Source organism: Panthera uncia, assembly GCF_023721935.1.
Source record: "Panthera uncia isolate 11264 chromosome C1 unlocalized genomic scaffold, Puncia_PCG_1.0 HiC_scaffold_3, whole genome shotgun sequence".
Lineage (NCBI taxonomy): Eukaryota > Metazoa > Chordata > Mammalia > Carnivora > Felidae > Panthera > Panthera uncia.
In genome coordinates, this window is record NW_026057584.1 from 21922289 (window position 1) to 21937529 (window position 15241).

General features: G+C 37.2%; 1 protein-coding gene across 1 annotated transcript in view; it reads left to right on the forward strand.

The window, feature by feature from the left end:
- The window catches only part of ABCA12 (ATP binding cassette subfamily A member 12), a 175972-nt gene that overhangs the window by 46358 nt on the left and 114373 nt on the right, over nt 1-15241 (forward strand). Inside the window, exon 3 of the mRNA XM_049614967.1 lies at nt 8571-8724. Within this exon, the coding sequence (XP_049470924.1) occupies nt 8571-8724 (154 nt within the window). The remainder of the gene's footprint in view (nt 1-8570; nt 8725-15241) is intronic.

A 15241-nucleotide genomic window follows, 5' to 3' on the forward strand; every position in this document is an offset into this window, starting at 1 on the left:
AAGTGGCCATGGCAAGGAAGATTTTTAAAAATGCAGTTGTGAATCTTTGTTACTGAAAGACAAGTCTCAATTGGTTACTGTTAGTTCTGTTTAATAAGACAAATGGATCCAGCTCACTCAAGAAGAGCCATTGAACTCAACATTCCTTGCCATGTGAGAATATTTTTAATAATATTAGTATTTTTGAACTCTGATTCAACCCATGTGGGAATTTATTATCTGGCATGTATGTGTTACAGTTATGTTTCCTAGCCTTGAGTGGAATCATTTTGTTTACTGTTTAAATAAATCAAACCATGATCTTTGGAACCCATCACCCAACAGGGTCTCCTTAACCTTCAGAAAGGAAGGAGGCATGTTCTCTTCTAGAAACTAAGGATGTGGGCTATGGAGCCCTTTGTTCTGGCCATCAGTTCAACTGTGTATGTTAGAATCAAATTGGTAACATCCAAAGAGATAGCAAGGTTCCAAGTCCAAAGTGCCACATCTCTTTTTCTTAAAAAATAGTGATAGTAATATGCCAAATATATAAAAACGGCAAGAATCTTTCTCACCTCCTATGGCACCTGCAATGTCATAGCCCAGAGTCCCCAAATTATCTTCCTTGGAACACTTTTTGTACATTTCAAAACCTGTTGACTGTGGTAGTTAGAGACAACTCTGAGGAATGTGGGAAAGATCCCAGCATGTGGGACACCATCTCAAATGACCCACAGTTTGTTCTTGTTCTCTGTGGCAACCTTTTGAGTGTAAGAACTTCTTACCCACTGCTTTTAAGGATTAAGGATCTTCCCTCAGCTCTCACTGCCAGAAACAGTCTACCTTTTTGCCAGTGGATTTGAACTTGGAAAAACACTTGTATGTTGAAGCAAGACTTGCCTGGGGAGAATTAGGAAGAATGTATCATGGCACCACACCCAGTGAGCAGGCAGTAATTGAAGCACTGCTCCAGTCGATACAGGTACATATTATGAATTACTAGGGAGAGAAACACATTATGCAATACCCCTAACCATTCATTGGTTCAAGACACAGAGATGAGAGACCTGGTCACTGCAGAGTAAATTAGACAAATGTCGCAACAGCAATCTGATGAGCAATAGTAACTCAGGATTCCATGCGGCCTTCCCTCTTCAGTGTGTTCCTATTGCCTTACACAAGCTTTATCTAATTAATCTTCCTTGTGCCCTGTGCGGTGGCAAGGCCCATTATCCTCCATTTGGTAGATGTGGAAATAGAGACATGGAGAGGTTAATTTACACCTGGTGATTTAATGAATCAACATCAAAACCAGAAGTGGTACCTGTTTTTCAAATTCTCAATCTGCTCCCTCCAACATATACTGAAACTTAACTGAACAGAATGTTGCTTTCATTATCATCATATATCACGCAGTTTTGGGTCCATCTCTGCTACTTAGCTTTTCATGTGACCATAAGCAAATTGCTTGATCTCTCTGAGATTATCTGCAAAATGGGTATAACGCTTGCCCTGCTTATCCTCTGGGATTGCCATGGGGCTTATATAAAATGATTGTTTAATTTTTCCAAAAAACATGAAGTTATTTTTCTTACCAATGTTTTACTATTTATTTTCAAATATATGCTATTTTTATACATAATATTTCTGGCAATTTAGGAAAACAAATGACTCCTATAGGCATTTTTACATAATAAAAGTGTGATGACCTTTGAAAACAGATACTCTCTCTGTTTCTTTCTGTCTCTCTTTCTCTCTCTTCCCTCTCTCTCTCTGTCTCTCTCTCTCGCACACACACACACACACACACACAACCTGGAGGTATATATTTTTTTAATTATTTTTTTTAAGTTTATTTATTTATTTTTGAGAAGGGACAGAGAGAGTGAGCAGGGCGGGGTGCAGAGAGAGAATCCCAAGCAGGCACTGCACTGTCAGCACAGAGCCTACCCAATGTGGGGCTTGAACCCACAGACTCTGAGATCATGACCTGAGGTGAAACCAAGAGTTGGACACTTAACTGACTGAGCCACCCAGGTGCCCCTGGAGATATACTTTTAAAACATTTAAGTAATATCTCTTATTTAAAAAGATAGAAGAATGAACTATACTTAGCACCTTACTCAGGGCCAGATACACAGTGTCTGTTCAGTAAATTTACACTGAATAAATGATGGATGGATTCTTTTTATGAATAATAATTTCAGTGGTTGATATTATAGATGCCAATGTGTAATAGCTAGATTTTCAAAGAAACTGAGATCTGAAGAGCTTATAACAATAAGTGCTACTGGTTTTATCAATATTTATCCATTTTATAAGGGATATAATGCAATATTATCCATTGTACTTACTATTAATTGAACTTAGTGTATCCATTGTTTATCCATTGAATTCATAATATGGGATAAAATTTGAAATTTTGCCCTTAAATAATAAAGATAAATGTATATTATGTTAAAGTCCTCAATCATGCAGTTTTCCTGTGACCTTCAGGAATTCACTCATTCTTTCATTTATTCATTCATTCATATAGTTAATAATTGCTTGCACCGTGTCAAGCTTTGTGCTATAACTATGTAAGGATTTTTCTTTCTTTCAAGTAGCTTATTCTTTATCTAGTCTCTCAAAAAGTGCAATTTTATTGAGCTAGTGACTCTACCTGAAGATTCAAAGTCATATAAGTATTTAATCCTAGGCTAAGATCTCTCTGGGCCACAAAGGTTTAAAAAAAAAAAAAATCCCTATTCAGAGAGACTAGAATCAGGAAGAGGCAGTGTATTTGAGTTTACCTGATGATGGTTGAGGGAACAAGACATCTCCCCTCAGGGAACAGCTCTTGCCCCAAATGGAAAATGCATAAAGTACAAGGACAGTGCTATGCATTCTTGACTTAATGTCATAAAATAATTTAAAAAGCCAGGTTTATGTCATTTATAATTTTAATTACATCTTTTAAAATGCTACTGAGAACAAATTTGCTGAAAAACTACAGGAAGAATAAAAAGGTTTACTTTAATTATTACAAACATACTTATGAGATTCCTTTCCTTTCCCATGTTTTCTTTATTCTTACCTGGTTATTTGATTGTTTATAGGTGTTGTATCTAGATACACTTGTCTCATTTGGTATTCTTATCATGATGAGAATTTCTTGTTGTGGTGTTTCTTGAGGAGACTTATCATTTAATTGGTCAAAAAGCCTAATAAGTATTCTGCTAATGTGACCCTGTATGTAAAAAGTTAAGAAAAATAGAACACCCCAAATGAATAACTTCATATTTTAAAAAGTCAGAATTTCCTTCCAAGATTCATCATTCATCTCTTTACGGGGGGTTAAGACCAAATTCCTTTCACCTGGAAACACAAAATACCATCTAGGTTGGGTTCTGACCTGCTTGAGGAAAACACAAAGAAGCACAGTGGAAGTTCTCCAATATCTACCATTATTATAATATTTACAAATGTCACCAAGGTAGCCTACAGAATGCTTCCTAAGCCTAATGATGTCAAATGGAAGTAGCTTCATTATTGAAAAGACTGTGACATTTCTTTCTTAACTTATACAATAAATAGAAAACAGCACTTCTGTGGATAGAGCCAACAAGCAGTGTGGTCCTGAATTTATAATGGAAGTGGGTGAAAACCCTTCTGTGGAGGTAAAAAAAAAAGGGGGGGGGAAGAAGTAAGGGAAGATATTGAGGGAAATGGGCATTCTTGGCTGTACCAGTCAGTAAAGAGATACAGCAGTAGGTGAAGGGAGTAGCTGGAGAAAAAGAGAGAAGAGTTGGAAATTGAGTCCAAAGAGGGGGTGGTCAGTGGGAAGGAAAGAACAAAAGATTAAGAAATGGAGGAAAGGGGATATTGAGGGATATTAAGTAAATTAGATGAGATGAAGGAAGAGAAAAAGAAGGATGGGGAAGATGTGAAAATAAGAAGTGAGCAAGGCAGGAGAGGGAGAAGGACAAGTGTAAGCTGTCATCCCCCAGGGGTCAGCAAACTAGAGCCTGTGGGCCAAATCCAGTCTGTTGCCTCTTTTTTTTTTTAAAGTAAAACTTTATTGGAATACAATCAGGCTCATTAATGTACACACTGTCTATGGCTGCTTCTAGTCTACAATGACAAGAGTTTAGTAATTGTGATGGAGACAGTTATGTCTTACAGCTAAAAATATTCACTATCTGACCCTTCTGGAAAAGTTTGTAGTCTATACTGTTGGCACACTGTAGTGTTGTGCATCAGAATTACCTAGAGGGCGTGTTAAAAGAAGGGTCGCTGAACCTTATCCCCAGAGTTTCTGATTAAGTAGATCTAAGGTGAGATCTCAAGTTTTTATTTCTAGTAAGTTTCCAGGTGATGCTGATGTTGGTCCAGGAACTGCACTTTGAGAACCACTGCTTGAATCGTTACCTTATATCACACTAATGTTGTTCTGAATAAGGAATTTTGTGAAGAAAGGAAGGGAAAACCAAACTTGATCCCCTTTTTAGAAAACATAGATGTATGGGTTGATATCACAATTTTTAAAAATTCTTTTAGTTTTTATTTTTTATTAAAAAAATTTTTAATGTTTATTTATTTTTAAGAGAGAGAGGGAGAGTGAGCAGGGGAGGGGCAGAGAGAGAGGGAGATTCCGAAGCAGGCTCTAGACTCTGAGCTGTCAGCACACTCAAACTGGTGAACTGCAAGATCATGACCTGAGCCAAAGTCGGATGCTTAATTGACTGAGCCACCCAGGAGCCCCTCTTTTTTTTTTTTTTTCTTAAGTGGATCTTGAACTGGATCTTTTTAAAATGCCAGTTTTATTCTTAAAACAACAAAAACTGAATCTGATTTAGTTAAAACTTAGCTATTTGGTGGTTTGTTCCTAAAAATGTTTTGTAGTTTGGTCTGATTCAACTCCCTGAAATAACATTGGGATCTGTCAATATTATTATTGGACTGTGTTGATAATGTTGACTGCATCCATTTTATGAGAATAACCTCTCCCCACCTCACTGCCTCTGCATGGAGCCCCTGAGAAACGAAACTATAAGTGAATTGAGATCTTGTTGACCACTCACCAACCTCACTCCCAGACTATGCCGGAGTCTTCTGGCTCCAATTTCTCCATGGAATTGCAAGTTCATTGATAGGTTTTCTCCTGGAGATAGTCATAAATGTTGTCCTAAGTGTGAGACCTTTGGGGCTCATGATACCAAGGAATTTATCCTGCCTAAGCCCTCCATCCCCAAACCCTTAGATCTGTTTTACTTACTTACTTACTTACTTACTTACTTACTTATTTATTTATTGACTTACAAGTGGTGCTGTGGTTTGCATAGTTATAACCTTCCTCTACTTGTGTCCTTAAATCTATACGCTGGCTGTGAATGTGAGTAGCCAGTTATTAGCCCTAATTTTTCATGCTCCGTGTTTGCTGCACAAAAGTTCTGTGAGGGATAGAGAAATGTTTCTCTTTTTCCTGCATCCTGGCATTTACAGATATAAAGAGAAACATAATTTTGGAACCTGAAAGTGCCAGAGACACCTTCAGAATAGAATTGAGTTCAATTTAGAATTAGCAGCTCTTTAAAACGTGTGCTGGTTCATTCCACCTTTGCCCTGCATGGTTACCTCCTTGCACACACGTAACCGAAATGGTCAGGAGACAGGAAAAAAATCCATTTTTACCCACAAGAAAAATATTCAATTTTAATTATATTTAATTCTGACTTGTTAGTTTTAGAGGATCTCCAGATTATGTGAGACGTTGATGTGTATGAGAAACTATATAATGGATGTCAAAGAAGGATAAATGACATAAATGTATGTCACATGCCTACCTTATTATGGTGAATAAGTGGATGCTTAAGTAAATCAGTTGTTGCAACAGACCCTTCCTTATCTTAATGAGGGTATGGTTCCGAGTTAAAAGGTAATGGCAAAATAAATAATACAGGCAGTCCATTCTGCGCATGGCACTGTGTTAACTAAAATGTGTATACACTTAAACCAATTCCTGATTTGCATGAACCCATTATAACAGGTTAAATATGTTATCAAAAAGTCTGTGTGAAGCATGATCAAACTGCACTTTGGACACGTGGGGGCCTTTAAAAAGTTTTTAAAGAACCTCTGGGATGAATTTTTCTATAAAGTATATCTATAGTAATCACAGTGAGGAATGTTGTGGGTTTAAATGCTTCCAAATTCCTCTAATATTTGAAGGTTATGATCAATGCCAGAGAAACTAAAACTGGATGTCATGTGCCACCTCTTTTCAGATCTTCTTCCCATGATATCCTTTCCTATTTTTTCCTTCTCTTCCTGTCGTGATCTGGCTTCTCACGAACTGTCGTTTCCAGCACTGTCCAGCTCAGCCACACCATCACCTTGATAAATGGCATACAGCGAAGCAGTCATCTGCTCCTGTTGCCCTGCCATCTGCTTTCCATTCAAAGGATCCACTGCACGTGTTTGAGATCAGATAGGAATAAAACCATTTGCAGACCCACACCCGGAGAGAGTGGCTGCCGTTGGGATCTGTGTAACAGGGTCGATCGCTGTTAATGGTGAAGTTTCACTGCAGCTTTTCCAAGGTCTTGCTCTACGTGTCCACTGTGGTAGAATTTTGATGTAGAGGGGTGATGTGAAAAGTTAACAGGCAGTTTGACTGCTACTCTCTAGCTCATTCGGGGAATTGTGCTACAATGAAAGCATTGAAGGTTCACTCCAGATTCACTTGGGTTTAATGTTAGGAGAGACACAGGTCTTTCCGGTGTCAGAAAGAGATGCTGCTTAGAAGGTAGTGGTGAATACTCTGGTGGATTTAAGTTCTCTCCAATTTCTTCTGAATTTCCAAAACTTTAATTCATACCAGTGTTATTTCATGGATTAGTTTCCTACGGCTGCTGTAAAGAATCACCACAAACTTAATGGCTTAAACACACCACCAACTTATTTGAGGTGGGGTTGGGAGATGGGCAAAATAGGAGAAGGGGATTAAGAGGTGCTAACTTCCAGTTATAAAATATATAAGTCATGGGGATGTAAAGTGCAGTATAGGGAATATAGTCAATGATACAACAACTTTGTGTGGTGACAGATGCTAACTAGACTTACCATGGTGATCATTTCATAGTGTATATAAATGTTTAATCACCATGTTGTATACCTGAACCTAATGTAATATTGTATGTCAACTATACTTCAGTTTTAAAAAACCTCCACCAACTTATTATTTTATTGTTCTGGAGATCAGAAGTCTAAAATTTAGTCTTAGTGGGTTAAAAATTAAGGTCTTGGCAGGGCTTCATTCCTTCTGGGGGCTCTAGGAGACTTTGTGTCTTTGCCTTATCTAGCATCTAGACGTCACCTGCTTTCCCTGGCTTTTGGTTTCTTCTTCATCTTCAAAGTCAACAGAGCAACATCTTCCAGTCTCTCTTCTTTTTTTTCCCTCTTTACTTCTGGCCAACTTTCGTATGACCTATTCCCTTTTATTTCCAATTTTCTGTATGTAGAGCTGTATTAAGTTACTTAGATCAAATTTCTATTTATTATTCTCTCTGCTAATATATTGATGCATACTTAGCCCAGTTGCTCATACTGTTTTTTGTAGCCTTTCCTCTTTCTTTTTATGTTTAATGAAAACATACTTGTACTGACACCGTTTTTGATGGATTCATGAGGAAGTTAAGGTTTTGCTTTTTAGTCTTCAGTTTGTAATTACTCTTATAGTTTTGAAACCTGCTTTTTTTGGTAATTCATTGCCTCCATATTCCCCCCAAAAGAGCAACCTAGTGTTTTGATATTAGACCTAATTGCAGAAAGGTTTGTGGTTTGCAGTTTGCCTATTTCTTGACATGTGTATGCTATCATCATATTTTATAAAGCAAATGTTAAAGGTTACAAAAACCCTTTACTCTTACAGTTCTTGTTTTCTGTTACCTTAATATTAGGGATATTTATTTATTCCATTATTATTGGATTTTTAAATAGGAAAAAATGTTGTGTGTATAGGATAATTAAATTAGCTGTTATGCTAAACCAAAAATACTTGCTATTGTCTGGAAGATTGGCTGCATTTATAATGACTTTGATCACAAAAGAAGATATGTACACTGTGAGAAAAAATAGTTACTATATAGTTAAAAGAAGATAAATAAAAATCATGTGAAATATACCACCCGGGAAATCCCTCCATATTTTTAAGAATACATATAATTATATATTTTTTCGAGGTTACAACTATTCTGGCCATGTTATTTTCTGATCTACTCATTTTAATTGGCAAGATACAAACATTTTCTGTATTATTTGACAAACTTTTTATTAGCTGCATTGTGTTTTATCATATGGATATACTGTGATCTATTTTTAAAATACTCTAGCAGACATTCTTCCAGCTATTTCCTTAGAATAAGTCCCAGTAAAATAAATTTGTAAGGCAACATGTATTTTTACACTTTTGGATACATAGTAGACCCAGACAGTCATAATCCAGAAGGTAATTTCACAAAACAGAGTTACTACACTTCTTTCCCTTCCCAGGCAAATGCCATAGTGATGTAATTATTGTTTTTTGCTTTGTTTTATTTTTTTAATTTCAGGTTACCTTGCACCTCGAAACCTTCCTAGTACTGGCTTCTTCCCGTTCCTGCAAACCCTACTCTGTGACACAGACTCTAAATGCAAAGACACACCATATGGGCCACAAGATCTGCTTCGTAGGAAAGGAATTAATGATGCACTATTTAAAGACAGGTAGGGGCACTTCCCAAGTGTGTTCAGTTGTTTTGAAAGATCAGATCTTATCTCCTTATGAAATATCCAGGACAACCAGGGTTATATATATGACTTTATTTTCTATATCTGCAAATGTGGTGATCTAAATATGAACAAACAAGTTGAGTACACACTTGTATTACCCTGTTTATGTGGGAGTAAGCATAATCTACTTTGGATGAGTTACCCAAACTTTGCTTTCTAAGATGGGTGGCCAAGGCCCTCCTTCTAAGATGGGTGGCCAAGGCCCTCCTTAACTTCCCTCAAAGTTTTGTCAGTGACAATTTGTCAGTGACACATTGCCCTAAGATTTGATCACAAGCTTCATATATAGGGCAATTTAGGGGCATTATCTCCTGGAAGAATGACATATTTATACTACTCCATATGGTACTTCTAGATGCAACAGAAACCAGGAGATGCAAATGCAGGAAATTAAAAGTCTAGAAATCAAAGTAATAGAGTTGAAAGCATCCTTAATTCAATAAAACCCTTTAATTGAGGCTCATGTGTGTCCTGTTTTATGGTGTGAGAGGCAGCTGAAGAATAAAGGTAAGAAATCTAGACCATTTACAACATGACTATTTATAATCCCAGTATTCTCTCTTGGGATTCTAAACCTAAAGAGACTCCAGGAGCCCACCTGTCTGTAGAACTGAAAACAAAGTTGTAATCTGGGTCAACCATGAGATAATTCTGGTACAAATTATTTTGAAGTGTTTTTCAAAGAAAGATTATATTTATCCCTACTCAGAGATATTTGGTTCTGAAATTTTAATTTAAATTCCTTGGTATCTAACATCATATCTGTATGAACATTATCATCATGATTTTGGTCATCAGATAATATGGGTGATACTTTAAGAGAGAGCAACTGCAAGCTGTTTAGCATAAAATATATCAAGAATTGCCATAGGAAATGACTCAGAACACACAATTGTTGAGTTGCTAATTCACATTGGTTTTGTTATTTCAATAATTTAATGAGTCTTGATGCTTAAAATATTATGATGTTCATTCATTTATTAATTTATTCAAGAAATAATGACTGAGAAATTTCTGTGTGCTAGACATCATTCTAGGCACTGTGATACAGAATGAATCAGACAAATCTTGTATGTTAGTTGCATCCTAATGGAAAAGCAAGCAAAAAAATGAGCAATCAAATAAATAAATAAATAGCATAATTAATGATAATAACAATTGTGCTAGCAAGAAAAGAAAGCAGGTTATAAGCTAGAAGTTGAAAGGTGGGAAGTGAATAGGGTGGCAAGAGAAGGCCTCTGCTAACAGGTGGCATTTGGGTAGAGACCAGCAAAGACAGGAAGAGACCAGCAACAGCATATGAAGAGAGTATTCCAGGCAGAGAAACAGCAAAGAATCCTCAGGTGGAGATAAGCCTGACCATTTAGAGGAACAGAAAGTTGGCTAATATTTGTAAAACATAGTGAGAGATGATACAAGGGGTTGGGGATATGTCGAAAAGAAATGCAGAAAACATGTACATGCAGAATCGAACATGTAGAAAAAGGGAAGGGATTTGCATCTTTTTTTAGTATAATGAGAAGCCATTGGAAAGTGGTAAGCAGGGAGATGACATGACATATTGTGTATGAAGCCAGTGTGTTCCAAGTGCATACCTCAACACTAGTTGCCTTATCTCTGTGAGGAGACCAAAAGCTAACTAGAGCCTATGCCCTCTTAGTAAACAGAGTAGAGGAAGGATGGAAGCATGGCATCTTGGTTGTTCACCTAGTTCACAGATGGTCTGTGTGTCCCCATGTGAGTGGTTAATGAAGCATGATCCATGCCCATGTTCTAATAGGGGAAGGAATATATTAAACCCATCATTATAATGGGAGAGAGTGCAATGAAAAGTACCAGAAAGATGTTGAAGGAAGACACTCCATATTTAAAGTAGAGACAGCTTTCAGGTGGGATAATCAGGTTGATCTTCATGAAGGAGTTGTACCTGTGATAGACATTTCACGAAGCAAGGGTTAGAGAGGACATGGGAAAAATTAATGTCCCTTATTTACAAAATGAATTGCAGCTCTCCTGGGGCTATCAACTTTATACCTTTTTTTTTTTCATGAAGAAGTAAGTGACAATGAGAGAAATTGTGAACAATATCTAAGACTATATAAATATACCTTCCTAAAAAAGAGTATTTTTCTGTGTGATGTCATATAGAGCCACACTCATAGAGTTGCCTGAGATGAGCCACTGAGTTGGTTTTAGAACTAGGATTAAAGTCCAGCTTTATTTTATCCTTTGTTGATGATTCTCTAGGCAGATGGACATATCTGCTTTTTTTGTTTTATTCTAGCCCCCAGGTACTTTGTCTGGCTCAAACTATATTGCTGTATATTCAGTATTTTCTCTAAACTACCACATAATTGGAACTTAATTTAGAAAATTATGTGCAATAATAAAATTGCATTAATGATATTTCCCACCATGCTATTAACTTTTATGGTTTATACAGCCATGCAGTGAAACGGGGGCATGGCTACTGGGCTAGCGGTTCCACTAAATTGCTTCCCTTTGGTAAAGGAAGATTCACCAGCATAGCATCATTAAGGGAACAAAATAGTCTTTTTCTGTTTTGTAAGTGAAGGGAAGAAAATGCCATCTTTGGCCTCATCAGAAGACACCCGCCATGTTTATTTGAATAGAATGCTCTTCTGAAAGTAGTGATCACACTGCAGTCACTGCTTGCTGGCCAGTCGCCAGGTAGTTTGAGGTTTTTGCACTGGCACCAGCCCTCTGTTATTAAATTCATACTTTTTTAGGCATTATCTTTAGGATGATGTGCTTTAAAATAAAAATCCAATACTATACTCAGCATCAACTCTAAGTAGCTGTCTGGAAAAAGAAACATTACATTTATGGTTCCCCTGCTCATTTGTATAACAGATGATCCAACATCATGGGACTTACCCTTGTGGTCCTTCCTCCCTCTGCACTGCCTCTAAGAATATATCAGAACAGTGGGGGCCCCTGTCTGTGCCATTGCTCACACAGCTGGTGAATGTGAAGATCATCCTCCAGGGCTCACAGGGTCATTATCTGGAGAAGTGATTCAGCATTCCTAAAAATCATGTGGGAGAATTGCTTCTCTGGATTTGCTCCCTATCTCTGTCATGCCAACACGCTTCTATGACTTGTGGTTTCCAACTCATACCTCTGCTCCTATTGAATGGCTTTTACAGAACTTTTAACATAGTTAATCGTATCTTATTCAGGGATAATTTTAAAGTGCCAAGGCTTTTGTTTAGTACCAAAAAATATGGTTGTGTTTAGAAATTGACCTAAAGATATCATTGGGAATATAAGGTAAGTGGAAGTAGAACAGATATGTGTCCTCATTTGACTGTACAGATGATGTGAGATGTATGGGTTTCACATTGTATTAATTTCAGAGCAATTTATAGCTATGTTTTAATCATTTTAGAATCATTTGTTCATGTTAAAATAAAGGGTTAAAATTTTATTTCTCAAAAAGCAAAGTGGGAGGATATCTTAGCTGCCATGCAGGCAAAATTATTAATTTATTGAGTAAGAATGTGTTGAATACGTACCACATGCTGGAGATGATGCAATTCACTGCAGATATGAACGTGAATAAGGCACATCCTATGCTCTACACAAACTTACAATCAAGTGAGAGAAAGAGCGAGACAGACAAATAGGTAAATTACCATATAACATGGTAAATGTGATGAGCGTTTGTTTGGGTCTCACTGGGCCCAGAACATGAGACAACAAAAGGGGAATAGTTACAACAGGTACTTGAAGACATTGTTTTTGCCTGAGGAATATGGATCTAGGAAGATATATTGGAATATATCTTGGAGATATATATATGATTGTAATAGAGAGAGGTTTGGGTAGGGCGATGTCAGGAGGGTTCTCCGGAGGCCTTAAGGGTGTGATCATTAAGGGCAGATAGAGTGGTGGATACCAGACTGGAGGAAGCTGTGTTTGAGTTAGGCCATAGAGAAAGAATCCCAGAATTTAATGAAAGAGAGAAATAAATAGAGGCCCTTCCATAGCTTAGAAGAATAGGCAAATAGTGATGGAAAAATTTGTAACTTCCCTTGTAGTGCTGCTAAATTAATCAACTTGTTTCAGGACTAGGAGCAGGTAGAACATAATCTGTGTAGTGTCACCTGGAAGATACTGTGCTGTTATCTCCCTCATATTCTATATGTTTCTTATACACATCTACTCACTAAGACATTTCCTCATCTGCCTGTCGTAGTGCCTTTAACAGCTTCTGGATAGGTACTAGTTCAGATATATATTGTATCTCCAAAGTCCCTCCTAAGCATATAAAAATATCCTAGGGCAGAGGAACATATTAAGACATTTAAAAATTTTAACGTCTTAACTGGTATAGATTGTTGGATTGGTTAGTGGTCCGCCTAGAAAAGATGTCCATTTTAAACATGGGCAGGTAGGGATTGTATCTGCAGCACGGACAGCCCTGAAAGAATGAACATTAGAATGAAATTGAAGAAAACAGTGAAAAAAATTAAGATTTTCCTGTGAATGACATCAGCTTGGGGGTAGCCAGGAAGGAAAGCTGTGTCAAGTCACTGCGGGGGGCCTCACTGCCATACAGTGTCCTTATTTATAATTAAAAGTCAATAATGAATGTCTTCTGAAGCTGGGATCAGAATTGGCCTAGAGCACATCTCACATCTTCTTTCCAGGTGTCACTATATACCTGTGTGATCATTCTGGGGACAAAAGGGAAAGAATATAAAAAGTTTAACTAACCCTTGGAAGCAAAAAAGAATGTCAGAATTTTCTTTCTAGGACTTGCCATATGTGGCTTCCCTGAAAGCAGTTCTTTTTATAGACAAAATTTACCATGGTGCACATGGATACCACCTACACAGGTAATCTTCCCCACTCACAGGAAATAGACATCAAGTATGAGTGCATAAATTCTACCATTATGATGATATCTATAAATGTGGCATTTCACAAATGTAACTGTTGGTAGACATGTCTGAGAAGACGTAAAATCTACTCTGGGCCTAGTTTCCCTTCCAGTATCTTAAATTTAACATTTTGAGTCTGAGATATTTCTTTTATTGAATTCCATTCCAAAACAGGGGCCTATAAATGCCACTGAGGTAGAATCTACTTCATCAGCATCATGGAGGAGAATCCCTTAGCCATCTCCATGGTACTGTACAAATGTCTGGGTCCCAGAAAAGGTGGTTAACTGATACCATGAGCCACTTGCAAATTTAATTCAGGCTTTCTTGCCCCACTTAGAGAGTTGGATTTTCTGGACTCAGGTGAGCCTGTGTGCTGGATTCAAGGGGCTTCTAAGTTTTGCGTTTGCTTTAATATTCTTCCCAGAGATACCCAGTATGAGATAGATTCTCTGAGGCTTCTCAGAGCTTTTGGAGTTCTTGAATAGGATTTTTAAGTCTCCTGAGTTCGTCGTAGAGGGTAGGAATGGGGATGAGTCATCACAGAATAAATTCACTTATCTGTAATAGCCTGTTGGAGGGTTTTTCAATGTCAGAACTATTCCTACTTGGGGCCAGATAATTCTTTGTTGTGCTATCATTATAGGATGGTCAGCAGCATCCCTACCCTTTACGCACTAGATGACCATAGCACCACGCCCTCTAGTTGTGACAACCAAAAACTATGTCTTTAATCATTGCCAAATATCTGCTGGGAGAGGGGCCAAAATGGCCCCAGTTGAGAACCACTGGTCTAGTGGAAAGGTGAAGGATAAATTTTAAGGTAGCAAGGTATTTATATTAAGGTTGTGATTCAAGGATCTTGCTCTATAAGAAACACAAATTATATCTCTCATTTTAACAGCCCCTATCATGTGTTACTGTCCCCTGTACATGTCCTTACCTAGCTAATATTATTAGTGTATTATAATCCCAGGTCTTTATTTGACTATTCCATTATGTTAGTGGGAGTTTAATAAATATTGGTGAATTAATCAATGAATATGGTAGGTACAGTGCATGATTATACATTGTTGTCTGCCATGCCATTCCTGAGTGTTTTCTCTTTTTTCTTTTTTTTTTTGTCCTTTTTAAAATTATTATTATTTTTTAATTTACATCCAAATTAGTTGGCATATAGTGCAACAATTATTTCAGGAGTAGATTCCTTAGTGCCCCTTACCCATTTAGCCCATCCCCCATCCCACAACCACTCCAGTAACCCTCAGTTTATTCTCCATACTTCTGTTTTGTCCCCCTCCCTGTTTTTATATTATTTTTGTTTCCCTTCCCTTATGTTCATCTGTTTTGCCTCTTAAAGTCCTCATATGAGTGAAGTCATATGATTTTTTTACTTTCTCTGACTAATTTCACTTAGCGTAATACCCTCCAGTTCCATCCATAGTTGCAAATGGCAAGATTTCATTCTTTTTGATTGCCAAGTAATACTCCATCATGTATGTATGTATGTATGTGTGTGTGTATATATATATATATATATA